Source organism: Erigeron canadensis, chromosome 6 (assembly GCF_010389155.1).
Source record: "Erigeron canadensis isolate Cc75 chromosome 6, C_canadensis_v1, whole genome shotgun sequence".
NCBI classification, from domain to species: Eukaryota; Viridiplantae; Streptophyta; class Magnoliopsida; order Asterales; family Asteraceae; genus Erigeron; species Erigeron canadensis.
This window is the reverse complement of record NC_057766.1, coordinates 24,529,493-24,554,988: the sequence shown is the minus strand read 5'-3', so window position 1 is coordinate 24,554,988 and position 25,496 is coordinate 24,529,493. Positions and strand designations below refer to the sequence as shown.

The 25,496-nt window shown below is 33.7% G+C and overlaps 1 protein-coding gene and 1 pseudogene across 1 annotated transcript; one reads left to right on the top strand and one right to left on the bottom strand.

Moving 5' to 3' along the window:
* Nucleotides 1-588: 588 nt before the first annotated feature.
* LOC122605671 lies at nt 589-3,220 on the bottom strand (annotated as a pseudogene).
* A 10,267-nt stretch (nt 3,221-13,487) lies between these two features.
* On the top strand, nt 13,488-22,648 carry LOC122603377 (E3 ubiquitin-protein ligase RKP). Its single transcript, XM_043776059.1, has 11 exons — nt 13,488-13,716; nt 14,259-15,801; nt 16,719-17,546; nt 18,130-18,290; nt 18,479-18,617; nt 18,728-18,811; nt 18,893-19,174; nt 19,521-19,652; nt 19,742-19,941; nt 20,310-20,514; nt 22,089-22,648. The coding sequence occupies exons 2-11, from the start codon at nt 14,308-14,310 to the stop codon at nt 22,383-22,385; spliced, it is 3,822 nt and encodes a 1,273-aa protein (XP_043631994.1). The 5' UTR covers nt 13,488-13,716; nt 14,259-14,307; the 3' UTR covers nt 22,386-22,648.
* Nucleotides 22,649-25,496: the final 2,848 nt, after the last annotated feature.

Sequence of the window (25,496 nt, the reverse complement as noted above, 5' to 3'; positions counted from 1 at the left end):
GCTAGTGACGGGTGTTAGACACTTAGACCAGTACATCAATAGAAACAGTTATATGGTAGTGATTAGGTGTTTACTAATCAAGTGACCGGCCAGTAGTTGCATTTGTTTATCAACATCTAACATCTAAACAAGGTTGTTATATTTTGTTATGACACAAAAAATGAGACAAGACCTTGTTTGTAACACACACAAAAATACTAATTATAAAAGTTGTGGGTCGACCCTACCTGACCCACACCCAACCCGACCCGCATTTCTGTAATTACTCGCTTAGACCCGCACCCATTTCAACCCGTACCCGCTTTGACCCGTTACCCAACCCCCTTCCCCCCCGCCCCGCCCATTTTGCCATGCCTAGATTAGATTATAAGAGTCCATTGATAACATGTTGTACTTTACTGCCTTATCATTTACATATAGACACTAATGATATAGACGCTAATCCCATATAATACAGCAAAACAACCATTCAAGACCCTCAATCTTGCTATTTTAAGAACTAAAAAGATCAATCTTAATACTCTTATACGTTAATAAAGTTGGTACTGAATACATTACCTATCCATTCAAATTTGGTATTTTGATGGATTTATGATTACATCAAGTGCAACCACATACTATCTACCTATACGACTAATACTCTCATTAAAACTGAAGAATGTTGATGTTGATTCATCATATAGCTCCCGAGATAATGCCACCCCATATGTCATGGCCGGGTAGGATATTGGTTTGAACTGTTGCTGGAATGTGTGATGTGCGTAGCGTTTCCAACTCTATAGCTACTTCTTTCATTGTTGGCCTATTCTTTCCATTCAGATTCAAGCATCGCATTGCAAGGTTAGCTATTATGTGAAGTTCATCACTGGTAGCCTCTTTAATCATCTTTGCATCAATAATAGACATCACACGCCCTTCTTCCATAGCAAACATAAAATGTGTAGCCAGATTTCTATGTTCTCCAAATCTAGTTAGTGAAATTGGCTTTTCTCCGGTTATTAGTTCAACCAAAACAACTCCAAAACTATAAACGTCACTCTTCTCGGTAAATTGGCTAGACTGGAAATACTCAGGATCTAGGTAGCCAAACGTACCTTTTACCAAGGTAGTCAAGTGAGTCTGATCAACTGATACCAACCTTGAAGTTCCAAAGTCGGAGACTTTGGCTCTGTATTTATCATCCAAAAGTATGTTAGTGGTTTTGATGTCCCTATGGTATATCGGAATTGAAGTTGCTGAATGTAAGTAAGCAACTGCTCCTGCAACCTCTGTAGCTATTTGTAATCTCATATTCAATGAAAATGAGAGATCATCAGTATCATTATGAAGACGATCATACAAGGTACCATTTGAAATGAATTCTGAAACTAGCAGGGGAACATCAGTCTCTAAGCAACATCCCAGTAATTTTACCACATTCCTGTGATTGACTTGAGAAAGAATGACCACTTCATTGATGAACTCCTCTAATTGGCTTTCATCAACCACCTTTGACTTTTTAATTGCCACTATCCTTCCATCCACTAACATCCCCTTATACACTGTACCTTGGCCTCCTCGGCCGAGAATTCTGTTATCATTAAAGTCGTTAGTGGCCTTCCCCAACTCATGTGAATTGAAAAGTATGGTTTTATCAACCAAAGATGGGTCGGCTTTTGCTTGTTGTTTTAATAGTATGCCACCATTGCGTTTAAAAAACTTCTTTCTTTGTCTCTTGTCTTTTGTTTTCTTGATCAATTTGTACAATGCATAGCTTATTGCCATGAGAAAAAGTACAGCCGTGCTTATGCCAACTCCTGAATGAAGTTAAAATGAAAAGTTACTCAATCCAACAGCTTTTACAGGTCCATTGCTTAAAACATACGAAATTCCCAATGTTTTAAAAACAGGGACTGGACGACACCGTTTCTAGTCATAATGAAATTAACTTTCAGTCTATTGTGCATAAAGCCATGTGAAGAAAATAAAAATAAGAATTAAATATTTATTGAGTATGGTTCATGTGGATTAGCTTTTGATTTCGAGTAAACTGTAATACCTCTTGTTTAGATCGCTTTTTCAATTTGTGAGAACAGTTTATGTATATCCGGAGAGAGTAAACATTACATACCTAAAATAACACCCAAGTCGAGTGATTTCGCTTGTGTAGAAGGTTTACAAAAGAAGTCTTGTTTGTAAACAGAACCATCCATGTTATATGTTAAGTCACTGCTACAGTAAGTTCTAGCACCACACTTTGCACACACATCAGAACTCCATGTACGCGTCGCTACAAGAGAAAGCTGGATGTCAAAATATATAGGAAAAGATTAAAAGCAAGAACGCTGTTGCATACAACCAACTCAATATTGAACTCCAAATTACCATTATACTTGCATCCATCTTTTAAGTAAGGATTTCCTGAGTATGACAGATAGGAGATGCATTTCCAAGTATCTACTGAAGTTCCGTTACCCAGATGGACTATGAGTTTATTCCTACTAAAAGCGGAAGGGCAACACATGGCTTGATCGTTGTCATTCACTGATAGAGTCCACAGAAGTGATATCGGAACAACAGTATTGTCTCCCTGAGCAATAGACTGGCTAGAATAGTTTCGGTTAAGGTATGAATTTGTATCAATCACAAAGGCAGACCCACAACCTCTATCTCTGCCCTGCTTTTCCTTGTCGATATTAAGGCTGATGCTGTAGGATTTTAGATAACCAGGAATTTTGGCTTGGCAACAATTGTTGCCAAAGCAGTTATTGTTTTTGTCACTACGAGTACTACTGTCATCGAGACAAGTCGTGGAACACCCCTTTACCTCATTACTCCTATCATCCATCATTACAACATTACCACACCCCTCAAACACAAATATATTGTGTGGTTCAGAAAGCACAAAGGGACTCTTACCAAGATTGAGGGTGTTCGTAACTGGATTTTGGCAGTCAGAGAACACCACTTTTGGTGTATTAACAGTGATTGTTTGATTTATCAAGCTAACACCTACAACTTCAAAGCGGTATTTGAGTACTTGTAGATATGGCGTCGAGGAGTTGCAATCCACGACGTACCATTCGTTGATAGCACACTTTGGCCCGATTCCAAAAGGGTATGGAATCCTAATATTCCCACACATATCATTGCACCCATTCTTGGCGTAATGGCCAAGTTCTTTTGATGCTACTCTTAATGAAAAGAAGATAAGTAAATAGTAAGCTTGATATAACTTCATGTTTTTTTCCCCCAGAAATTGTCAAGAAGCTAATTAAGATGATTATAACAAGAAAACTGTGTTTAATTATGCTTATATATATTATATATATACATTGGTGCGTATGCTAATACGAAGTTAGGAATCCACTTGGAATGGAAATAAATTAAAGCACAATCGAACAGTGAATGCCGTCTGAAATTTTAACGAATCAAATGCTTAATTAGAAGTTGGTGGATTTGTCTCTACATCATATTGTTAACAATCGGATATCTTTAATGGTATAATTAACTACTTCAGTTTAAAAAATATAAATAAAACCGGCAAAATTTAAATGTGTAAACAAATGAGCTAGCTAGGTTTTACATATTCCGGTTATTCATGAATAACGAGTACGTCGTTCTGACCATTTCTAGTCACTTTCTATATAGTGTATTTTTTAAGTGACGTCTGAACATAAAACCTCTTCTAAAGAACGAAAAAGTCTAACCAACAAATCACCACTTTACTTTTAAACCATCTGGCGGATCCAGGAATTTTAGAAGATGGCCGGGGGCCTGAATTTATACGAGTACCTTACTAAAAATTTTCGAGTGACCCTTTCATTGCTTGTTGGGTTTTTTTTGAATGATTTGATGGAACAATCTGGTGTATTTTGATTTGGGGTTAGATAGCAATAATCACAATTATTTAGACCAACTCTGGGTACTTTCATTACTTGGCAAAGTCACATATAAATACACAAAATAACAGATGTGAATAGCCTGTATACATTGTACAAGATCGAAGCATTACAAAAAGACATGAAACTACTTAAAAATGGGATGACTACAAGTTTACAATAGATACTTTTCACAGACTAAATCAATTTTTCACAAATAAACATAAGTAACATATTAATACATATTACGTGGACACAAAATAGCTATTGCATGCAGTGAGTGGTGGACCAATTGAATTCTCTAACAAATTAAAGTCTACTATTAAAACAGATAAATTTACTCGGTAACAATTTTGAGTTTAGAGTGGGGTGGTGACCCCCCTAACTTATCATTGGATCCGTCAATCGGATCTTAATTTGATCCAACACTTTATTAATTAGACACCTACCAAAAATATAGTCACGTCAATATTATCTTCTCATACTAGCATCTTTTTATTTATCGCATAACTATCACTTTCAAATTGGGCGCCACTTTTATTATTTAAAAACACAATATCTCTAAATAAAACAAGTTAACCATCACTAGGGTTGGCGATGATGGCTAGATAACTCATCAACTCCTTCCCTCCCGACCCTTTTTTCCAAAATTGAGTGAGTCTTTTCACCCGGTGGTGCTATCGGACATACAACATGCAGTCTCACAATCGGAGTCCCAACGTCTGCTTTTCTTCGCCTGAAACTTTAAAAAAGACAACTAAACATGTAGTTAAACAAAAAAATTTTGTAAAGGAATAATAAGATGTAAATAAACATAAACATAAACAATAACTATATTAATGTTTTAAATGTTACATGAACGTAAGATGTAACGATGATAAAAGTTATTATATGTTAAAAATGTTATTTATCTGTATACAAAAGACAGATGAAAATAATTAAAAACCAAATGCTTGAAAATAAAACCGTAACTGTGTGAAAATTGTTTGATAAAAATATGAGAACCCAAAAGTTTAGTGTCAAGAAAAAAAACCAAAGTTTAATGTGGTGCAAAAGTTAAAAAATAGAGACTTTTCTTAAAATATAAAACTAAACATGTAGCAATAAAAAAAAATAATGTAAAAGAATAATAAAAGGTACAAAGACATAAACAATAACTATATTAATGTTTTAATTGTTACATAAGTGTGAAACGTAAAGATAGTAAAAGTTATTATATATTGATTATGAAAACGTTATGTATATAAAAAGACGGATAAAAATAATAAAAAATCAAATGTTTAAAAGTAGAATTATATATAAAAAGACGGATAAAAATAATTAAATAAAAAACAATGTTTAAAAATAGAATCGTACTGTGTGAAAGTTGTATTATGAAAACATAATAACCTAAAAGTTAAGTTTCGAGAAAATGAAAACGAAACTTTGATATGGGGTAAAAATTAAACATAAAAACTTTAGGGGGGTTAAAATGAAAATTTGTTAAAATTACTAATATGTTCTATAAGAGATTGTACATTTTATGCTTAAGGACTTGTTTATTTATACATTTTATGCTTAAAGGACTTGTACATTTATACATTTCATGTCAATAGGGTTGGTGGTCCATTGGTAAGACCTTTGACCTTAGGGGATCCACCTGGTTTGAGTCCCACTTCTCACATTTGTGGGGGTGGATTAATAGGGATTTTTTGAGAGTCCTGGTTTTATCACAGGCATGTATGTAATTTAGGAGTAGGAATATATTAGAATATCGTTCTAAAAAAGAAAACATTTATACACGACTGTAAGATGGCAGGAGTGATAGGTCATAAATTGCCTCTTTTTTTTAGAATAACCCGCAACGTTTCATAAAGGTCTAAAACAGTTTTCCACTCCGTCTACAAAGTAATTGTCAATTGTTGTTCAAAACCAAAATCTAAATATCACCTTCCACCTATGTATTTGCTTAATACTAAACAAGGGAAAGTGCTCGTACGTTGCGGCGGTGAGATGGTAGGAGTAATAGGTCATAGAAGATGATAAGTCATAAAGTGTGATAGCAAATGCTTTACCCGTACGGTATCATTATTATTGAATCGTGTTCACTTGGAGTTTTTTGTGTTAATTCACTAGATATTACTTTGAGTAATAGGTCCGTTTTCACTTAATTTCAAGTGTTTTCTGTGAAATAACTTGGAGTTTTTTGTGTTAATTCACTAGATATTATCATTTGGAAGGTATCTTGGGTCCTAGTCTCGAGTCATTAGCAATCACGTGGCCGAAAAATGAATTACGTAGTTAAAAAAGTGGCTTTTTAGCAATCTTAGTGATTTTTAGTGAATTTTCAGTTAATTTTAAGTGTTTTTTGTGAAATAACTTGAAGTTTTTTGTGTTAGTTCACTAGATATTATCATTCGGAAGGTATCTTGGGTCCTAGTCTCGAGTCATTAGCAATCACGTGGCCGAAAAACGATTTACGTAGTTAAAACTAACAGGTTCGGTTTTCGAATCGGTTTGGACCCGAACCGGTCTCAAACGGACCCTATCGGTTGGAAATGGGTCGGGTTTTCAAGCCTCCAAATCGGTTCAAAACCGGTTCCGGTTTGACCTCAAACCGATTTGGGTCAACACCCCTCCAAACCGGTTTGGACCGGGTGGGGTTCGGGTTGGGCCCAAAGTCAAAAAATGCCCCACGGCTAATTGGGTATATCAAATACTTTTTTGAAAAAAAAAAGATAAATGCTTTATAAAGTAGTAAGATAAGATTATGTTAGAGACTATTTTTTTTCTTTACATCATTTTCATCTTGAGAAAATCAGATAAAATATAATATAAAGTTATAAACTATTAAACTTATACATAATTATATTTCTAATTAACTGTATAATAACATTTATTTATCAATGATCATATATTCATATGCGAATTTAAAATTCACATTAGAGTTACTTTGTCAACCATTTGACTATTGAGAATATGATAGAATACCAACTTCTGAACAAACACATAAGTAATGTTAATTTTAATCAGTTGTAAAAACAACACTTGTTAATGATCATATGTGAATTTAAAGTTCTCATCAGAGTAGATATGTGACGTTGTCAACCATTTGGTTAGATTTCCATCTAGGGCTGCAAATTAAGCTAGTTTTCGATTTTTCATTTTTTTTCAATGGCAAGTATTAGATATTAATGGTTTGAAGTTTGAACCTCAATACTGACATTTAAGGTGGGTAGTATGTTGAAAGTTGGAACTTGTGCACTCTTACATAATAAAAGTGATAACACGTACGTTCACACATTGAAGAGGATGATAATAAAACTTAGGAAAATAGAAAAATATGTAGGGGTTGTGTATTGTAAAACAAGTATTAAAAGAAAACAAAAAGAACAAGATCTTGACTAAATCATGGTTAAATGGATGTACGAAGATTCACAAAGCAATTAATGCATGATGATTTTCATTGTGCATAATTATTTTCAGTGAAGAAAAACTTATTGTTATATTTGTTTACTTTAATACTTGTTTTACCTAAAACCTATATATATATATATATATATATATATATATATATATATGGGGGATGGGAATATAAGGCTGTCGGGTATCTAAGCTTAGGTGTGGAACATTCACATATTGTTTTTTTAATCCATAAAAATCATGGGGGCCTATGCATTTATTCATTAAACAAGAAATAATAAAATATTAGTATGTGAGGGGTTCCACACCTAAGCTTAGGTGTCGGACAGCCTTATATTCCCTTTTCCCTATATATATATATATATATATATATATATATATATATCTCAGAAATGAGGCCTAATGGTCCTAATCTAATTGGTGGTCCTAAATTAACTTTTTATATATATAGGAAAAGGTTATATTAGGAACCTAAAAATTGTAGGAACATTCTTTAAATTAAAGTTATTTATTATATGATTGATTACATATGTTCATATGACTATATAATCGCTTACAAATGTTCATATAATTATCTATATACATTTGATCATCACCAATCTCATTGAAACATTAATTTACAAAATACTTGCATACATATAATCGACCTGCATACATGTGATCAAATCACTATTTGTGCACATATGACCATAAAGTTCATGTCTCCAAAAGTTGTATAATAGATGATAATCCATGTCTCTACATAATTGTAAAATTAAAAATTGCACCTAAATAACTCAAATCAAAAAACAATTACCATGTAAAGAATGATCAAAGATTAAGCTTGATTTAGAAAATTACTAAAAGTTCCTGCAATTTTTGGGGTTCCTAAAATAACTTTTCAATATATACATATATGGGAAAGATAATTTTAGTACATACGTTAAAAAAAAAAACAAAAAGTACATGTGTAAGTTAACTTACTTCCTTCTTTTTCCTTCCATCTCCGACCACCACCACCACCACCATGATCATCTCCGACCACCACCATGATCCTCCGGCGATGACAACCATCTCCGGCGAGACTTACACATCCGTAACATGTGTATATAATTTACACAGGTGTAAGTCTCGCCGGAGATGGTCGGCGTCGCCGGAGAGTCATGGTGGTGGTCGGAGATGATCATGGTGGTGGTTGGCAACGACAGTCTCGCCGGAGAAGAAGGAAGAAGAAGGAAATAATTTAATTTACACATATACTTTTTGTATTTTTGTAATGCCTCTACTATAAATAACTCACCCCTATATATATATTGTATAATTATTTCTTTTTAGAAATAATAATATTGAACATACTATGTCACAACTCACAAGCATTTGATGGATTGTTATATAGCCCGTTTGAAATATAAGCCTACATTGACTTTGACACATAGCCCATCTAACTTGCCTATATTGTGTCGCTCTTGGGCTCTTGGCATTCTATATAAAAATTCCTGTATTTCGGCTTTAGTGCTTTACCAAGTTTGAGAGGCAATTCAGCAGCCTCTCCATGTGTTTGCTTCGTTTGTTTGTTTTTCTTTCTCCACTTTAATTTTTGAAATATATATATATTTTTTAAGACAACATTCTATCAAGTTCTTACTAATAAATTACATGCATGTTTGAAATGTATCCACCCCACAAAACTATTAATGTTAAAGACCTTACTAATAGGCCATCAAACCTATTGGTTAAGTTTTAACTCTTTTATTTTTGCATTTTGCAACTAGTTATATAAAAGCAAGCTTTATTTGTTTTTACTTTTTATAATCAATTGTATATAGTCATTGCGTCCTCATTTGTTTCTTGCTTCCTACAATTAATTGTGCAATTGAGTAGATTATTAAGAGGGTTTTTAAAAGTACGTTTTGAGTTTTATTCTAAACATTAATCTTATGTAAGAGTAGAAATAAAATGATATGAAGCTAAAAGAAAAATTATAAATAAAAGGGACATTTTGTTTGAAATAAAATCATTACAGATACATAAATTTCGATTGTGCATAATGAAAGTAGATTTGTAAACTCACCTTTATAGTATGCCTAAATTGAATCCCCTGTATAATGTTGCTTGCTTATGTACCTCTGTTCATGTTATTTGCACTTTTGTTTTTGTAATCTAGCTTCTCGCTAGTTTTTTTCCATCAATAAAATACCCTGTTTAACTGTTAAAAAAAAAAAAAAAACACTAACAAGAGAACATATAAGGTTCCCTATCCAAAATGTGTTGGCATCATGTGAACACACTCCCTATTCAATATTCATCACATATTATGTAGGAGTGGCTTATTTTTTAAGAAGAATTATAAGAATAATATCTTACTAACTTGTTTGATATTTGTTTTTTTATATTTTTTTTGTTTTTGTTTGTTTTGTGCTGAAAGGTAATGATATAAATGATAAAACATAACCACGACAAATGAGTCAATGACCCTAATATCACCACACCACCATCACCAACAATAGCAATAAGTACCCAATCCATCAAAGATGAAATTAAAAGATCCTCCGACTAATCAGGTGAATACCTCAAGATCAAAGACACTTGTCACTATTTAGTATAGCAAAATATAATTAACTCAAGAGTGTGTCCAGTTTAGCTTTAATCAAATGTATGTATTACGGATTTGAGTATAACCATGTGTTTTTTCTCTCTTTGTATATATAACCATGTGCTTTTCTAGAAATATGTAATCGTATCATAAATTTGTCACAATTTATATATAACCATATGTTTTTCTAGCAACAAATATAGATAATTCAACGCAAAAAGTTTAAGAAGGTACTCGTATTAGTTATCCACGAGTAATATTAGCAACCAATTTTCCGTAATATATACGAGATAAATATGACCCATGATAAAGGTAAACAAATAAATAAATAAAAGAAATGAATGGACATATGGTTACTTTCCTAAGCAAAATTAAAACATGTTGTCAAGTGATAAGATAATGTTTGCCCAAAGTACCCAAAAATATATTCCCTCAAATCCTAAATTTACCCCAAAAAGTCCCTTTTTGTGAGGTGGTGGACTTGTGGGGAGTGGGGACTAACAAGATTGCACATGAGCCACTTTGAGTGACCATTAGATTGAAGTGGTCATGGCTATAGAATCCAATCCAACACTTGTGGGCTAAAGTGAGCATACTTTTATGCTTTTTAGCCTCAACATGTGCACGCACTTCTTGAAGATTGTACAAACCAAAGTCTATGTGCCTCCAATGTTGCCCCACGTTGAAGGGTGGTGGGAGGGTTAACTAGTGATCCTTGTGGTTGACTAATATGTGCATGTTGATTTGCATTTATAAAGTTTTTCTTTAGAACGCCAGAAAATGTCCAAATTGTTTTATATGTAACAAGGGCACCAAATGTACGTATTTGGATCATTGGATGTCATATGCCATGTCATCATGTACATAATACGAATATAGTTTTGACTTTTGATATATATGGAAATGTTTGTTAAGCATCTCTTGCACATAATGGAATATGGATAATAGATTTTCAGCAACGTAAGTTTTAAACTTTTAAAATTTTGGTGTTGCTGAAAATTTTTGAAAAAAACATACTCTACTAGAACTCTCTAGAGTATAATAATTTCAAATTTTTTGTTTTTTTATCTTTCCACATCAAGACTCTATACAAACATTACCATTTAAAATCATTTTATTGTAACAAACTTCAAACTTGTTTATCTATATATATTCATTTCATAAATCCATTCAACAAAACAAAAACATATATATATCCATTTCATAAATCCATTTAGCAAAACAAAAACACCATGTCTTCCAATGGAAGTTCTACCGACAAACAACAAAATTTCATTTATTCCAACCATTCCGGAATACTAATATAATTAGAACTACAATTGGGTTGACTAATATATGGCTCGGAGCCTCAGACCACCGAGAATGTCTTTTAATAAATACGAGCATAGTACCCGCACGTTGCGACAGAATTATATAATGAATTTTGTGGATGAACACATTGCTAACATAATGTGTTAAAAATATAGATTATGAAATTTTGTCGATTATTTTAAAACCATATAGTTAGATCAATGTTAATTAAATTAGAATCAAAGATCAGTTTATTTTTGTGACTTTAAGTTATTTGTGTAGGTAATTTTGGTAGTTAGGAATAGGATAGGTAAAAATGCTTAATCTTAATTTCAATACCCTTTATAAGGGTTTATAGATTTATAGATATAGATATCAGTATTTTTATACATAATATAATGTTTTAAAAATTTAATATAATGTTTTTAACTAATAACTCGTTCTAAAATGATCCGCTCAAACTCTCAAAGGCTTTGAGTTCGTAACCGTTCTTAAATGTTTAGTATAGTTAGAAAACTAAATAACGCGTATAACTATTTAGAAAAAGTATGCCTTCGAAAGAAAAAGCTTTAACGTGATAGAAAATAATAATATGAAAGTCATCTCAAGTCCCACACAAACAATTTACGTTAATTATTCTTTAAAATACATTGTCTTTTAGTCGTCTTTGAAATGTTTTTAGGGGACATTTTTGTGTCATGATTGAAGACTAAAATAGTTCAATATTCAATTCTTCAACTAGTCAAAGGGGAAAAACAATGTATACTGAACTGAGAAAATATGTTCTATTTATATTTTCAATATATAATTATTAACCAACTTTCTTTCTATATGTATATATTATATTTTACATTAACAATTTTCAATATTTTTAGCAGTAGCGTACTAGTATATCTTCGATTATAATTCTTTTTGCAGAGTTGTATCACGTTTTAATATTAGAAATATAATAATGTATCATGCGTAGATTAATTAATAGAGAATGATGATAATGCCTTTTGAATTATTCTCCTGGTTTTCCCCACAAGATAGTGACTAAATCCATTCTGGTTGTCGAAGTTAGTAATCTTTAATATTTAATTGTAATTAGGAAGATTTGGTTCCAAAAGTTTCGATTTTTGCGATCCTTTTTATAACTTGTTCAGTTTTGTAAGCTGTGACGATTAAACATTTTAGAAAATACTGCAAGTTTTTCATAATAAAAATTTTCTACTAACATGTAATCTATTTATCATTTATGTATCAATATAACTAAAACAAAATTGAATGATACATCGACATTTTTCTTTTATGATTCGTAAAACATTTTTGTGATATCATTTGATATACAGTAAATTATTTAACAAGTTACTTAATTACTACTTACTTATAAAGCAAACTAGATATTCTATTTTTGAAATCTTTTAATCTCCGAAAACATTTACAACATACATTTTTTATTTACTAAATTACTTTCATTAACTATTTGAATCACATGAATTATTTTACATCAATTATCTATCTTACTCGTCTCTGTTGACACTACAAATTACCCCCGCCACCAACAATATGATGTCGCATATACCGCCATATTGTGCGGGTATTCGTATAATATGTATTAAACGATATTACTTACCATCTATTGCATGATAAGATGATACATCTTAATTAAGCTATCAGCTGTAAATGTATAATACCATCTAGCATATTTAAAATTTAAATACTTCATCTAAAATGTATATATAAATACATTTAATTTTAAATATGAAGTCTGCTAAAATAGTAAAATAGCCTAGGCTTTAATTAAGGTGTTGTAAATTGTTAGTATTTTCAATAACGATCATTATATGGGCAACATTAAAATTCATTTTAATAATAGTTCTTAAATCAATAATAATAAGCCAAAAATCATATGTGTTCCTATATATCTATTTTTATTTTTTTTTCAATTTTTTGTTTTATATATTTTCATTTATGTACATGATGGATTTTGATGTAAAGATCAGTATTGATACTACACCCATCATTTCCAAAATTTTCTGAACTGTATTTTCATGTCACTCCCTTTTTAACTTGAGTTAAATTAATGAAATTTTAGTACTTACCATAAAAAACAAACCAAATAAAATAAAGTACAATATATATAGGCAAATTTAAGAAGAAGAAACATGACAAAAAATGCATTCTAGGAGCGGTAGGACTAGTTAGTAGTGACTGGACCTAAACAAACCGAACTGTAGGGAATTAGCCGCCGCGCCATCGGTGATCAATACCTCCACGTGTCAGTTCCCAACCAGGGTTCCCCAATTTTTCATTTGATTTCTGATTATTATTAAATTAATTAATTTTATAATAATTATTAATTAAAGTTATTACAGTCAGCGCCTTTCCATTTCCATTTTCATCTCCATTTCCATTTCCCCTGCGTCGTCGTCACTTGTAAAAGCTGCTTCTGTTTCCCAATTTTCTGGCCAAACCCTAATTCCTCCCTTTTATTATTATTATTATATATATTTATTTATTTTTATATTTTTATTATTATAAGTAATAAAGATCATCTTTATGTTCCGATTCCCTTAATCACTTCCTCCTCTACTGGTCTCTTGACGTTCTGTAAGTATTTTAATATCTTTTTATTACATATATTATATATATATATGTATATGTGTGTGTGTATGTATATGTATGCTCATATATGAAATTAGTTTATTACTGTGGAATGAATTTTCATTTTCCCCCAATTAATTAATTAATTAACATGTCATTTTTTTTGTTATAAGTTGTAGGAAATGTTTCCTAAAATAGCAATGAACTTTATTAAGTTACAAGTAAAAATGTAATTTTAACTGACCATTAAAGCTTGATTTTTTTTTTTTTTTTTACCGACGGTACTATGAGTGACATGAAAAACATTTTTTTTGAAACTTGGCCTGTTTTGGTTGCTTGTCCTGGTAAAAATTAGGCCTTTGTACAGTCGAAATAAAGTTATACGGAATAGTTACTTAAATGGACATAGAAATTTATAAGAGGGTATATCGCTTTTTTATTACATTATGTCTAAGTTGTAGTAATAAATAAAAGTTTGATGAAGAATTGTGCTTTTTTGAGTAGGTGGATTTTATTTGTTGGTTTTTACTATTTTGTTTAATTTGCAGGGTGAAATTCTGGTTGGGTTCTTGGTGAGTTTTTAAAAGAAATTCGCCCATGGCGGAAGATAGCCAAGGTGTAAACCGGCTTCTTTCTGGTCTGGCGTTGATATTGGATGGTGAAGATAGGAAAGAGAGTTGGAAGAAAAAAAGTGTTGTCTCGTATAGTGATGATTTTGGTGAACAGTCACTTGAAAGAACTCTGGAGCATTTGTTTGATTTACCGTCGAAAACGATTAATTTGTTGACTTGTCAAGTTGATGACAATGTGATCAGTTCTATTATAAAAAATGATTACTTGAAGTGTGGAAGAAGTTTGTTGAGTGGTGATAGTTCTAGAGAGGGCGTGTCGGCTGTTGATGGGTGTGGGCCGTATGTTGTTAAGATTGAGGAATCTAGTGTGTGTGGTGAGTTTCAGGTTATAAATTCGCCTTTGTTAGTTGAGAGCCATGCAGTGTTTAGTAGTGCACGAGCAAATGTTTGTGTGTGGAAAGGTAAATGGATGTATGAAGTGACTCTTGAAACTGCTGGGTTGCAACAGCTTGGATGGGCCACGATTTCTTGCCCTTTCACCGAACACACGGGTGTTGGAGATGCTGATGATTCCTTTGCTTTTGATGGGAAACGGGTTATTAAATGGAACATAAATGCGGAGCCTTATGGTCAGTTATGGGTCGTTGGTGATGTTATTGGATGCTGCATAGATTTAGAAGCGGATGAAATTTCGTATCATAGAAATGGTATTTCACTTGGTGTGGCATTTCATGGAATCAGGAAAATGGTCCCTGGCTTGGGATATTATCCTGCTATTTCACTTTCCCAAGGGGAGCGGTGTGATTTAAATTTTGGAGCCCGTCCTTTTCGATATCCTGTTCAAGAATTTCATCCGATTCAAACCCCGCCACCAACAAATCAGATAGCTACGCGTTTGCTTCATTGCTTTTCAAAGTTGTTGAATATGTGGCGGGGGGAGAAGACCAGTTATAATTGTGTGAAGTTGAGAAGACTAAAACGGTTTATGCCTGTTGCAGAGCTATATAATCCTGTTTCTCGTGGAATATGCATGGAGTTATTCTCTGCTCTTGATGCAAATGCAGAGAGTGTAGAATATGTTAGTTGGGGTGTGTTTTTATCTTTTCTCATGGATGTTTTCCGGGATCAACCACCTCATGACTATGAAAGTTTGGATAGAGTACTTGATACTTTGCTCGTGTTTCCAGGGTCGATAAAGATGTTTGAACACCTTCTCTCTGCCCTTTCATACTTTTGTAAAACGGCCTGTCTTGTTTTGAGAGAGAGTCCATATTCGGGATCATATCCATATCTTGCTTTGGCTTGCCATATGTTGAGACGTGAAGATCTGATGGTCATTTGGTGGAAGATGTCGGATTTTGAGTTTTTATTTGAAGGATTTCTATCTCAGAGAAGTCCCAATAAACAAGACCTTCAATATATGATACCTGCTGTATGGTGGCCTGGTTCTTGTGAAGATATCTCTTATGAAAGTAGCATGATGCTGACCACTAGAACTTTGACTGATGCGGTTGATAAGGTACGGTAACCTCTTTCGCATATTATGTTTTATTTACTAGGTTCCTATGAGAGTACTAGTAAGTCGAGATCGTTAACGTTTTACTACAGGCTCGGAAAACGTTAATGAATAAAGTGAATTACTTCTATGATAGATATAGAGAGCACGAGAAAAATTTGTGGATAGGAGTTTTAGTCTGTTATTTGCATCTATTTTCACGTTCTAGCACTGGACCATGTATATCTTTTGTAACCACCAACATTAAAAAAGAAACTGAAGTTAATGTTGATATGTAGCTCTCTCTGGTATTCTAAATGGTACATTGACTCATTATAACCCACCTTGTATGAGCAAATCGTATTTTTGCTTGTTCTTTCTTTTGACTTAAATATATGCCTCATACTACAGCTTCAATTGATCATTGGTTATTCAACAAACGGATCTCAATCTCTTTTTCTGCTCTGGGGATTTTGTAAAAGCTAGAAACCTATGAATCTATATTTCCAAGAAAGATTATAATGGTAAAAACATATAGAGAACTAATTACTTTCTTAAGCGGGTTGGGTTTTATTTGGGCATGTGTGTTTGATAAAGTCTGATCTATATAAAGTTGAAGTTGGGGTACATAACCGTGTCACACTTGGATAGCGTTAAGATATATGTGGCTATGTATATTGCAGTGTAATATGCGTCCCGATATGATATATCATATATGTGGACAATACTTTGTTTCTTTTCTAACGTTTCAAGCACTGTGCTTCGACACTTCTATATTGACTTACGGAATTGACTTCTTTGCTTATATTCCTTCATATAGTTTAAATCGAACATCTATTTGCATGTATATGATCATAATGTTACCAAGCACATTAAATGGGTGTTGTAATACTTTTAAAAAAAAGATGAGCTTTTTCTGTACTTATGCATCGGTTTTGCAGATCGAGGAAAAACATAGGGACATTTGTTGCCTTGTCATGCAGTTTATTCCACCCGTGACACCTCCCCAGTTACCTGGCTCTGTCTTCAGAACATTCTTACAGAATATTATATTGAGAAACAGGGGAGCAGATCGCAACATACCACCACCTGGAGTATCCAGCAATTCGGTTCTTGTTTCATTGTTCACAGTTATACTTCACTTCTTATCTGAAGGATTTGCAATGAGGGGCTGTGGCTGGATGATGAGTTCAGGAACCAGTAAAGGGTCAAGTATTGGGTTCTTACATAGAGGTGGTCAACAAAGTTTTCCGCTTCCAATAATTCTCAAGAATGACCCTCATCGGGTGGAGATCCCAAGACTTGGTGGGTCCTTCAGCCATCTAGCAAATTTTCACCCTTTAAGTATAGACCCTGAAGCAGAAGTGGTTCGGTGGGAGGAAGGATGTGTAGATGATGAAGAAACAAGAATAACACATATAGGCATTGAAAAGCCCTGTTGTTGTTTAAGTTTGGATGCCAACTTTTCGCGTATCTCTAGGAATCCGTTCAAGTACACAACTAAAGCCTCTCAGAGCCATTGCAGTTCGATTCCAGAAAGATCTGCACAGGTGGCTGCTGAGTGCAGCTCTGGAAATTTGAATGATGACATGGTGGATAAACCTAGCACAAGTGACCAGTCTGATTCTGAGTTTGGTTATCGACCTGTGCAGCAGGTGAGGGTTGTAGAACTTGAGAGCACTTCTTCTTCATCAACATTAGTTGAAGAGGAGCTTTTGGATGCCATGCTTTTATTGTACCATTTGGGTCTTGCTCCGAATTTTAAGCAGGTTAGATGCACTCTTTGTTTGGTAATTGCTTAAAAGTAGAAACTTTGTATCTGATTCAACTTTGTGACATTGTGGGTGTTTGGATGCATACTCTGAAGGGGATTATAGGAGGTTATATGATCAATTAGTTATAGTCAGATAATTAGTTGTAGTAATGAGCTGTAGGTGTCTAGGTGATAGTGTTTGTATTTGATTTTTTTTTTTTTAACTTAATAAAATTATGGAATGTGTGGCACTTTGTCATCTATTGAAGTTTTAAATGATAAACTAACCATTAAATACATGTGGCGAGAGTAAAGCTCTTTCAATTGATGAAAGATAGTAGGGAACCGACAATGCGTCTGTGTTTCTGGTATCTGGTGATGGCCAGGTGGCCGCCGGTGGTTATGCAAGAAGAGGGATAGCGAGGGTGAAGTGTCATTTTCTTACTAGGCTGAAAAGAGAGGTAGCATGACACATTTTAATCGGCTCCTCTTAACACTATTCTTGAGAATAAGGGCTAAACAAGCTACCTTCATTATTGGATGTGTTAGTAGAAGAGATACATATCTAGTATCATAGTAATTACGTTCTATCCCTGCAGGCATCAGCCTACATGTCTCATCAGTCACATTCAATATCTCAATTGGAAGATACCGACAGACAAATAAGAGAACGAGGTAATGGTGAACAATTAAGACGATTAAAGGAGGCCCGGAGTGTCTACCGTGATGAGGTTATTGATAGTGTGCGTCATTGTACGTGGTAAGTAGACCGTTGAAGCTTTCTGTTTAATGCACTCTACACTCCTAATATCCATCTTTGAGCTTTATTGTGCTTTATTTAGACTGCAAAGTGTAACTAGGAATATGTATTTATTAAATTACTGAGACATTGTGTAAATTATAATGAACGCAGCTTGATTTTGCCCAATCCCACTGCTGGTATTGCAGGTACCGCATCTCTCTTTTTGCTAGATGGAAACAAAGGGGAATGTATGCGACATGTATATGGATTGTTCAATTGCTTCTGGTTCTGAGCAAAATGGATCTGGTTTTTGGCTATGTTCCCGAGTTTTATTTGGAAACTTTGGTATGCCGTTAAACTCTCTTGTTATACGCCGTACTCATTTTTTAACTGTTCTAAAGATATGTTCTTTGCTGTGTTCGGTACAGTAATTAATCTTTTCATGTTACTTGTAGGTTGATTGTTTTCATGTGTTGCGTAAGAGTGACCCTCCGTTTGTACCCGCTGGAATGTTTATAAAGCATGGACTTTCTTCATTTGTATGTTCAGCAATATAATTTTTTAATTGATAGATATAAAAATATACATAAATTGATGTTTTTTATTTCTCGTTTTTTCAGGTTACTTTTGTTGTAACCCACTTCAGTGACCCGAGGATATCAAGTGCGGAACTAAGAGATCTGCTTCTTCAGTCAATTTCTGTGTTGGTTCAGTACAAGGAGTATCTAGCTGCTTTTGAGAGCAACCAAGCAGCAATTCATAATCTTCCAACAGCACTTTTATCAGCATTTGATAACCGATCATGGATTCCTGTAACGAATATCCTTATACGCTTATGCAAGGGTTGTGGGTTTGGATTTTCAAAGCATGGAGAATCTTCATCCACTTCGAGTGTGTTTCAGGTGAGTTTACTACATTGTTCATTAGTAGAAGTGACAAAATCAGCAGGGTGGGGAGATGGGGTCGTGAACAGGTCAAAACGGGTTCTTGTCAAATTAAGTAATCGTTTGCCCAGGGTGGAACTAGTTGGGCTGGGTTTAATCGAAGCAGTTCCAGTAATTACTTCATTGAACATGACCTAATGAGGTTAATGTATTAGAAGTATACTCCAGGCAACTTTTGATATAATTGACATTTCAGAGGTTAGACGCCACATCTAGTATTAGTAAATGGATCCATTTTGCCATTGATAGTTTTGTGAAAGAATTCCTGATTTGACTTTTAACTTCTAAATTGCTTGATTGACAGAAATTACTGCGTGACGCTTGTATTAAGGATGATGAATTATTTTCAGCATTTCTGAATCGTCTTTATAATACTCTCAGCTGGGCGATGACAGAATTCTCAGTTTCAATTCGAGAAATGCAAGAAAAATGTCAGGTACAACGATCTACTCAATGAAGCATATATTTTATCTCGCAAGTATTATTTTCTTTATATATAATATAATATCAACGCATGTTTTGCAGATGATAGAGTTTCAGCAGAGAAAATGCAGTGTTATATTTGATCTATCCAGCAATTTAGCAAGGGTACTAGAGTTTTGTACGTGTGAGATTCCACAAGCTTTTCTGTCAGGGACAGATACGAACTTGCGTAGATTAGTAGAGCTGGTTGTATTTGTCCTTAATCATTTGACTTCAGTTGCTGACCCCGAGTTCTTTGACTTGTAAGTTTTATTTGAGTTCTTCGGCTCTCAACCTCTATTTGGATGTTATTTGGTGGACTCCAGTTCATTTCACGGTCTAAAGTCCAGTTTTACTACAAACACATATACTCTCCTTGGATCATTGAGACTTGATGCGTGTTTAGTTTATAGGAATGGGGATGAGGGAATGTTATTTTCGCCCCCATAGAAAGTGTTTGGTTTATGAGCCTGGTTCCAAAAGAATGGGCATAGTCCAAACCCACTTAGGGTGCTTGGCTCAGTGATTTATTCACGCTCCATTACACAGAACAATCAAATCCATACCCATAGCTGTTCCCACCAACAACGCAATACTTATCGTTGGCTCATTGCTTGTTGTGGTTCTACAGGACTCTTAGAAGACCTGGTCAAACTCTAGAGAAAGTCAACAGAGGCATGATTTTGGCACCTCTGGTCGGTATCATCTTGAATTTGTTGGATGCTAGTGTTGTGACTGATTCCAGAGAGCAGAATGATATTGTGGGCATTTTTGCAAGTATGGACTGTGCTGATACTCTTATTGCTGGCTTCCACTACCTATTAGAATTTAATTGGGTTAGTATTCATCATTTTCTGGATTCCAGTATCTACTGGAGTTCAATCTTGCGATGTATATATATTAATAAATAAACAGACTATAAAACCTGAAGTTGTGCTTAGATAATACACCAACTTATACTTAGTATTAGAATTATCCACATTACATGCACTGTTTACACTGAAAACCCTGGGTTTAGTACTAGCTGTAGCGAAACTTGCGGAATGGGTTATGGGTAGCAGTTCGAGATAATTCTTATGGGGTAGCGCTGATAGAAATTATATATATATGTAATTTATATATATATATATATATATATACTAATAAAGCATTTTGCCCTTTTTTAAAATCTCAAAAGATGATTTGAACTACCTAAATTACCCTCCTTTATTCACTAATTTAAACATCTCTACCTAATATACTTTTAATACCCTTGAATTCCAACCACTCATTTTTTTCTCTCCACAAATCTCAACCACTCATTTTTCTCTCCTCCATAAATCATTTTATTCCTTTAATTTATTCAAAATCTTTTATGTCAAAAACCGTATATCAATAAATTATAAAAATTGTATGGGTGTTCTTAAAATTTATGCTCTTTCATTAGAGATGTCATTCGATATACTTTTGACGAATTTTTAAATCCGAGTATGGAACCCGTACGACTAAGGCATTTGGCTATCACACTCTATGACTATCACCTCCTATGACCTATCACCCCACCATCTCACCGCCGCATTGCGCGGGTACTATTGCTCGTATATATATATAGTGAAGGGGGGTGGCTATCAAATGAGAACCAAATTAAAATGAGAACAAATGAGAACACTTAAAAACTACATTTTGATGCATTAAAAGTCCATAAAACTGACATAGTGCATAACTAATTATAATTATTTAAGTGTTTAAGAACACATTGATCCGTCAAAATCGAAAAAATAACGTTTTTTGTTGGATGCATTATTTTGATGAATATGCATCCAAGATGGATGCACAAAACAAAAAACGTGATTTTTTTATTTTGACGGATCAATGTGTTGTTAAACACTTAAATAATGATAATTAGTTTGCTCTATAATGTATATTTGACCAGTTGGAGATAAGATATTCCCCAAATTGATCTTATGGACCCATTAAAAGTAATGGGTTGAAATTTTCTTTGAGGTACATCCTTGAAATTGTTGAGCTTTTGTGAAGGGATATGGTCTTGCACTTTGGTCTATTAATTTGCGGTAGCTGCTTGTCCTGAAAGTTTTAAAACTACTTACAGTCTCTTTCTACATGTATATATTGGCTAATTATTTACGTAAATTATTCATACACCACGTTGTCATGCATGTCGCACAATAAATATACAACACCATTGAAGCACGAGTTGGTGTCCTATGGAGAATATAAGTGGTTCAGTTATCAACTGTTTTTTACAACTCTTATAATCTTATTCATAGTTGCATAAATTTAGCGAATCGGTATGCTTCACAATTAACATGTATATATCTCCATTAATATTTCATTATGACCTGATTCTGTACAAGTATATGTGTGTACATTGGCTTTATTGTGGTCTTAGTTTCTTTTGCCACTTTACCAGGCTGGAACTTTTAAGGGAGATGTTCATCTCACAAAACTCAGGCAACTAGAAGATTTTTCTAGCCATCTCATATCCAGAACGGTCAAGAAGGTGAGTTACAAAGAAGATTTAGAAGGTGATGACAATGTGTGCTGCATCTGCTACACTTGTGAAGCAGATGCCAAGTTCTTACCATGCACACATGTTTCCTGTCTTGGCTGCATAAACCGCCATCTCATCAATTGTGATAGATGCTTCTTTTGCAATGCAACAGTACTTGAAGTCATTCAGAATGATGCAAAAACTTGTCCGATATGACTTATATTTATTGGTAAGGACAATACCAAATTATATCTAGTTTTTATTAGTAGGATTACATGGGCAAAAAAGAAAAAGACAAACATAAGAGTAGTTATTTATAGAAAGTGGAAAAGAAGCATATATTAGAGATAAGCTGTCATTTTGTTAAAACCCCATTAGTGATTGCTTGGTATCAGGGGATTTATGAATTTTGTAGGGGGCCAAGGGGAATTAATTTTGTAAATTTGCAATATCAATGAAAGGTAAATCTTCTTTCTTTATGGACACATGTATGCACATCGTCTCTTTGTAGCGCTTGTTATTGATAAGTTCAGTAAAGCAGATGGACCAGAAGATTCAAAGTCTCTGGTTAGTCCATTTTGTAGAACAGTTGGGCAAGACAATTTCCTGCTGCTGATGTAGAATTGTGTATAGTTTTTTTTGTTTTTTGTTTTTTTTTTCCTAATGGAGATGGAGTAAAGGGTGTAACTATAAAAAATAGGCTGGGTTCCTGACTTCCTATTGTGAAATGTACAAGATTTCATGCAGAATTCCCGAGTTCGAATTATCAGCTTACTTTGCCATCTTGTTTGTTGCCAGTTTGGCTTTTTCCCGTTACCTTTAATGTTTTGCTTCCTTCTTTTTTCTTTTTGGATTGGAATGAATGGCTCGTGTCTTTTTTCAGCAACGAATGATGGGGCTGTTTGCTCTGTTGGTTTTACTTGTGTCGTTATTGATAGTTAGGGGTAATCCCTTGTGTCTTCTCCCCGGAACTTGTATGTGAATGCACTAAAAACACTACAAAGTGAAAACCGGTGGCTCGGCTTTTGCTAGTGGGGTTTTTTATGTGTCTCGGGTCATTGTAATTAGCACAACGTTTTTTTAAATCTTTTCGTATTCTTAGCGGTTAAAGCTATCGGGTAGGATGATCTAGTCTTATGGTCAAATGGAAAGTATAGATCGTATTGTTTGTAATTATATATATACATACTAATTTTCAATGTCGGTTTGTGAGGGGGAGTACTGTACCCTAATGCATATCTAAATCAACTAATGGTCTTAACGGTTGTTAATAACTAACGGTAGTTACAAAAAATGTATTTAACGGAGTTTGTTTTCAATTTTAAATTTTAACTTTAGTCACTAAAGTTTTGCTTTATTTACTTTTTGGCCAAATAACTTTTGGTTTTTAAGTTTTTTTTATCAAAAATTTATTTCTTTCTTATTTTTACCACATAACTTTTATTTATTAAACTTTCGCCATATAGGCTTTCTTAACTTATGTAATTTTTTCCACATAATTTTTTTTTTAAGTCTCGCTCTGGAAATTTTCTTTTATTTGCTTTTACCCCATAAGTTTTGGTTTCTAAATTTTGTCATCGAATTTCTTTACTTTTGAACACAACTTTTGTTTTATTAACTTTTGTCACGCAAATTTGGTTTTTCGGCTTAATGTTTTTAAATTTTGTCGCGAAAGTTTTGTTTCTCTCCCGGGGCAACGCCCGGGTAGAAATACTAGTTAGACACTAATTTTGAAGAGTTATAATCTAAAAATACACTTTTATAAAATAAAACACAAAATCTGAATTCTTTTGTTATGGTACATAATAACACTCTAAAGACAAATATCTTCACACACTGACATGTTAATTATTTCTTTCTTATGAAAATCGAAGTTGTTAATCGGCATTCATTCTCTTTAGGAAAAAATTAATAAATTAAAAAAATAACGTTAGTGTTGATCATCTAATAGTATAAATTGAGATCAAATTTGCTTCAATCTATTTAATGTGAATTCAATTCTGTTTGAAACAATATAAACAGACAAAAACTCATATGGTGAATTGGTGACATTTAGATCCATTCCTAATGCCGTCTAAAACAAAACAAATATGCTAACACAATGTAACATCTTATTCTATTACGTTGTTTTATTCATTCAATTCTGTTTTTATTTCACTCCATCCTACTAAACACACCTGTAATAAAATTACCAAGTATTATGAATCTAATATAAACATCTATTCAAATTTCCACTCTGCAATTTTTGTTTGCATATAAAAATCCTTAATTTTCGTTATTCACATATTTCAAGTGACTTCTTGACATTTTTATATACCGAAATCAGATATAAAGACAAGGAAGCGACGTATTCTTCCATATTTTATCCATTAGTCTAAAGCATGAGTTATTATCTTATCTCCTGGTTTGCAATATGTATATTAGAGCATTTGATTGATATGGAGATCGTGAGAGTGGGATACACGCACCAGAACCGGCCACATGAGAGGAGGGAGACCCTGAAGATGGCATAACCCTCATGGCATGAACAGTTGGTGAGAGTTATCGCAATGGAATTGAAGTAGCACATGAGGTTGGTTCTGATACATTTTTAACCCGAAATATTTTGATAAATGGGTACCAAAATTTACTCGTGAAAGTGTGAGACCCTCCCTCCCATATCAAAGTCTAATATACCATTTACTCTTTCTATGCACGAGTTAGCTAGATAGATTATCATTACCCTGAACTAGAAGGTTAGTAGGTTACCCGCGTAATGCGATGCCGTGGCTGCGACGGGTGGTGATGGCGGAGAATTTGATGGTAGTGGCGACTCCTGGTGTTGTAGGTTGATGTAATTGTAATTGTAGTGGATGTACAGAGCCGGCTCAACAAAGTACTTGGGCTAGGCCATTGTTTAAGGCCCCAACTTTTTATTCTGTTTTGGGCTTTTTTTGTTATAAGGAGAATTGGGTTTTTTTTTTATGGTGTATGTATGTGTGGTGGACCGAGGGAATAAACAATCAACAACCCCAATCATAAGTACAATTTACTCTTCATAACGTATCAAATGTTTTACTTTAAAAGCAGTATAGCAATGTTAGACTAACACAAACACATACTTTCATTGTGGAAATTCACTGTCATCGTTAGAATATATAATACAGTTGTTTTGGGGTTGAATTAGGATAAACAGGATCCGAGGATTTTTGTTAGTGGCTTTAAAAAAAGGCCCTCAAACTTGGTACCGCTTAAGGTCACCCAAAAGCTTAAGCCGGCATTGTGGATGTAAATGTGGTTGTAGAGATATTTCAAAAAATAAAGTTTAAGGTGTAAAATTAATTCATT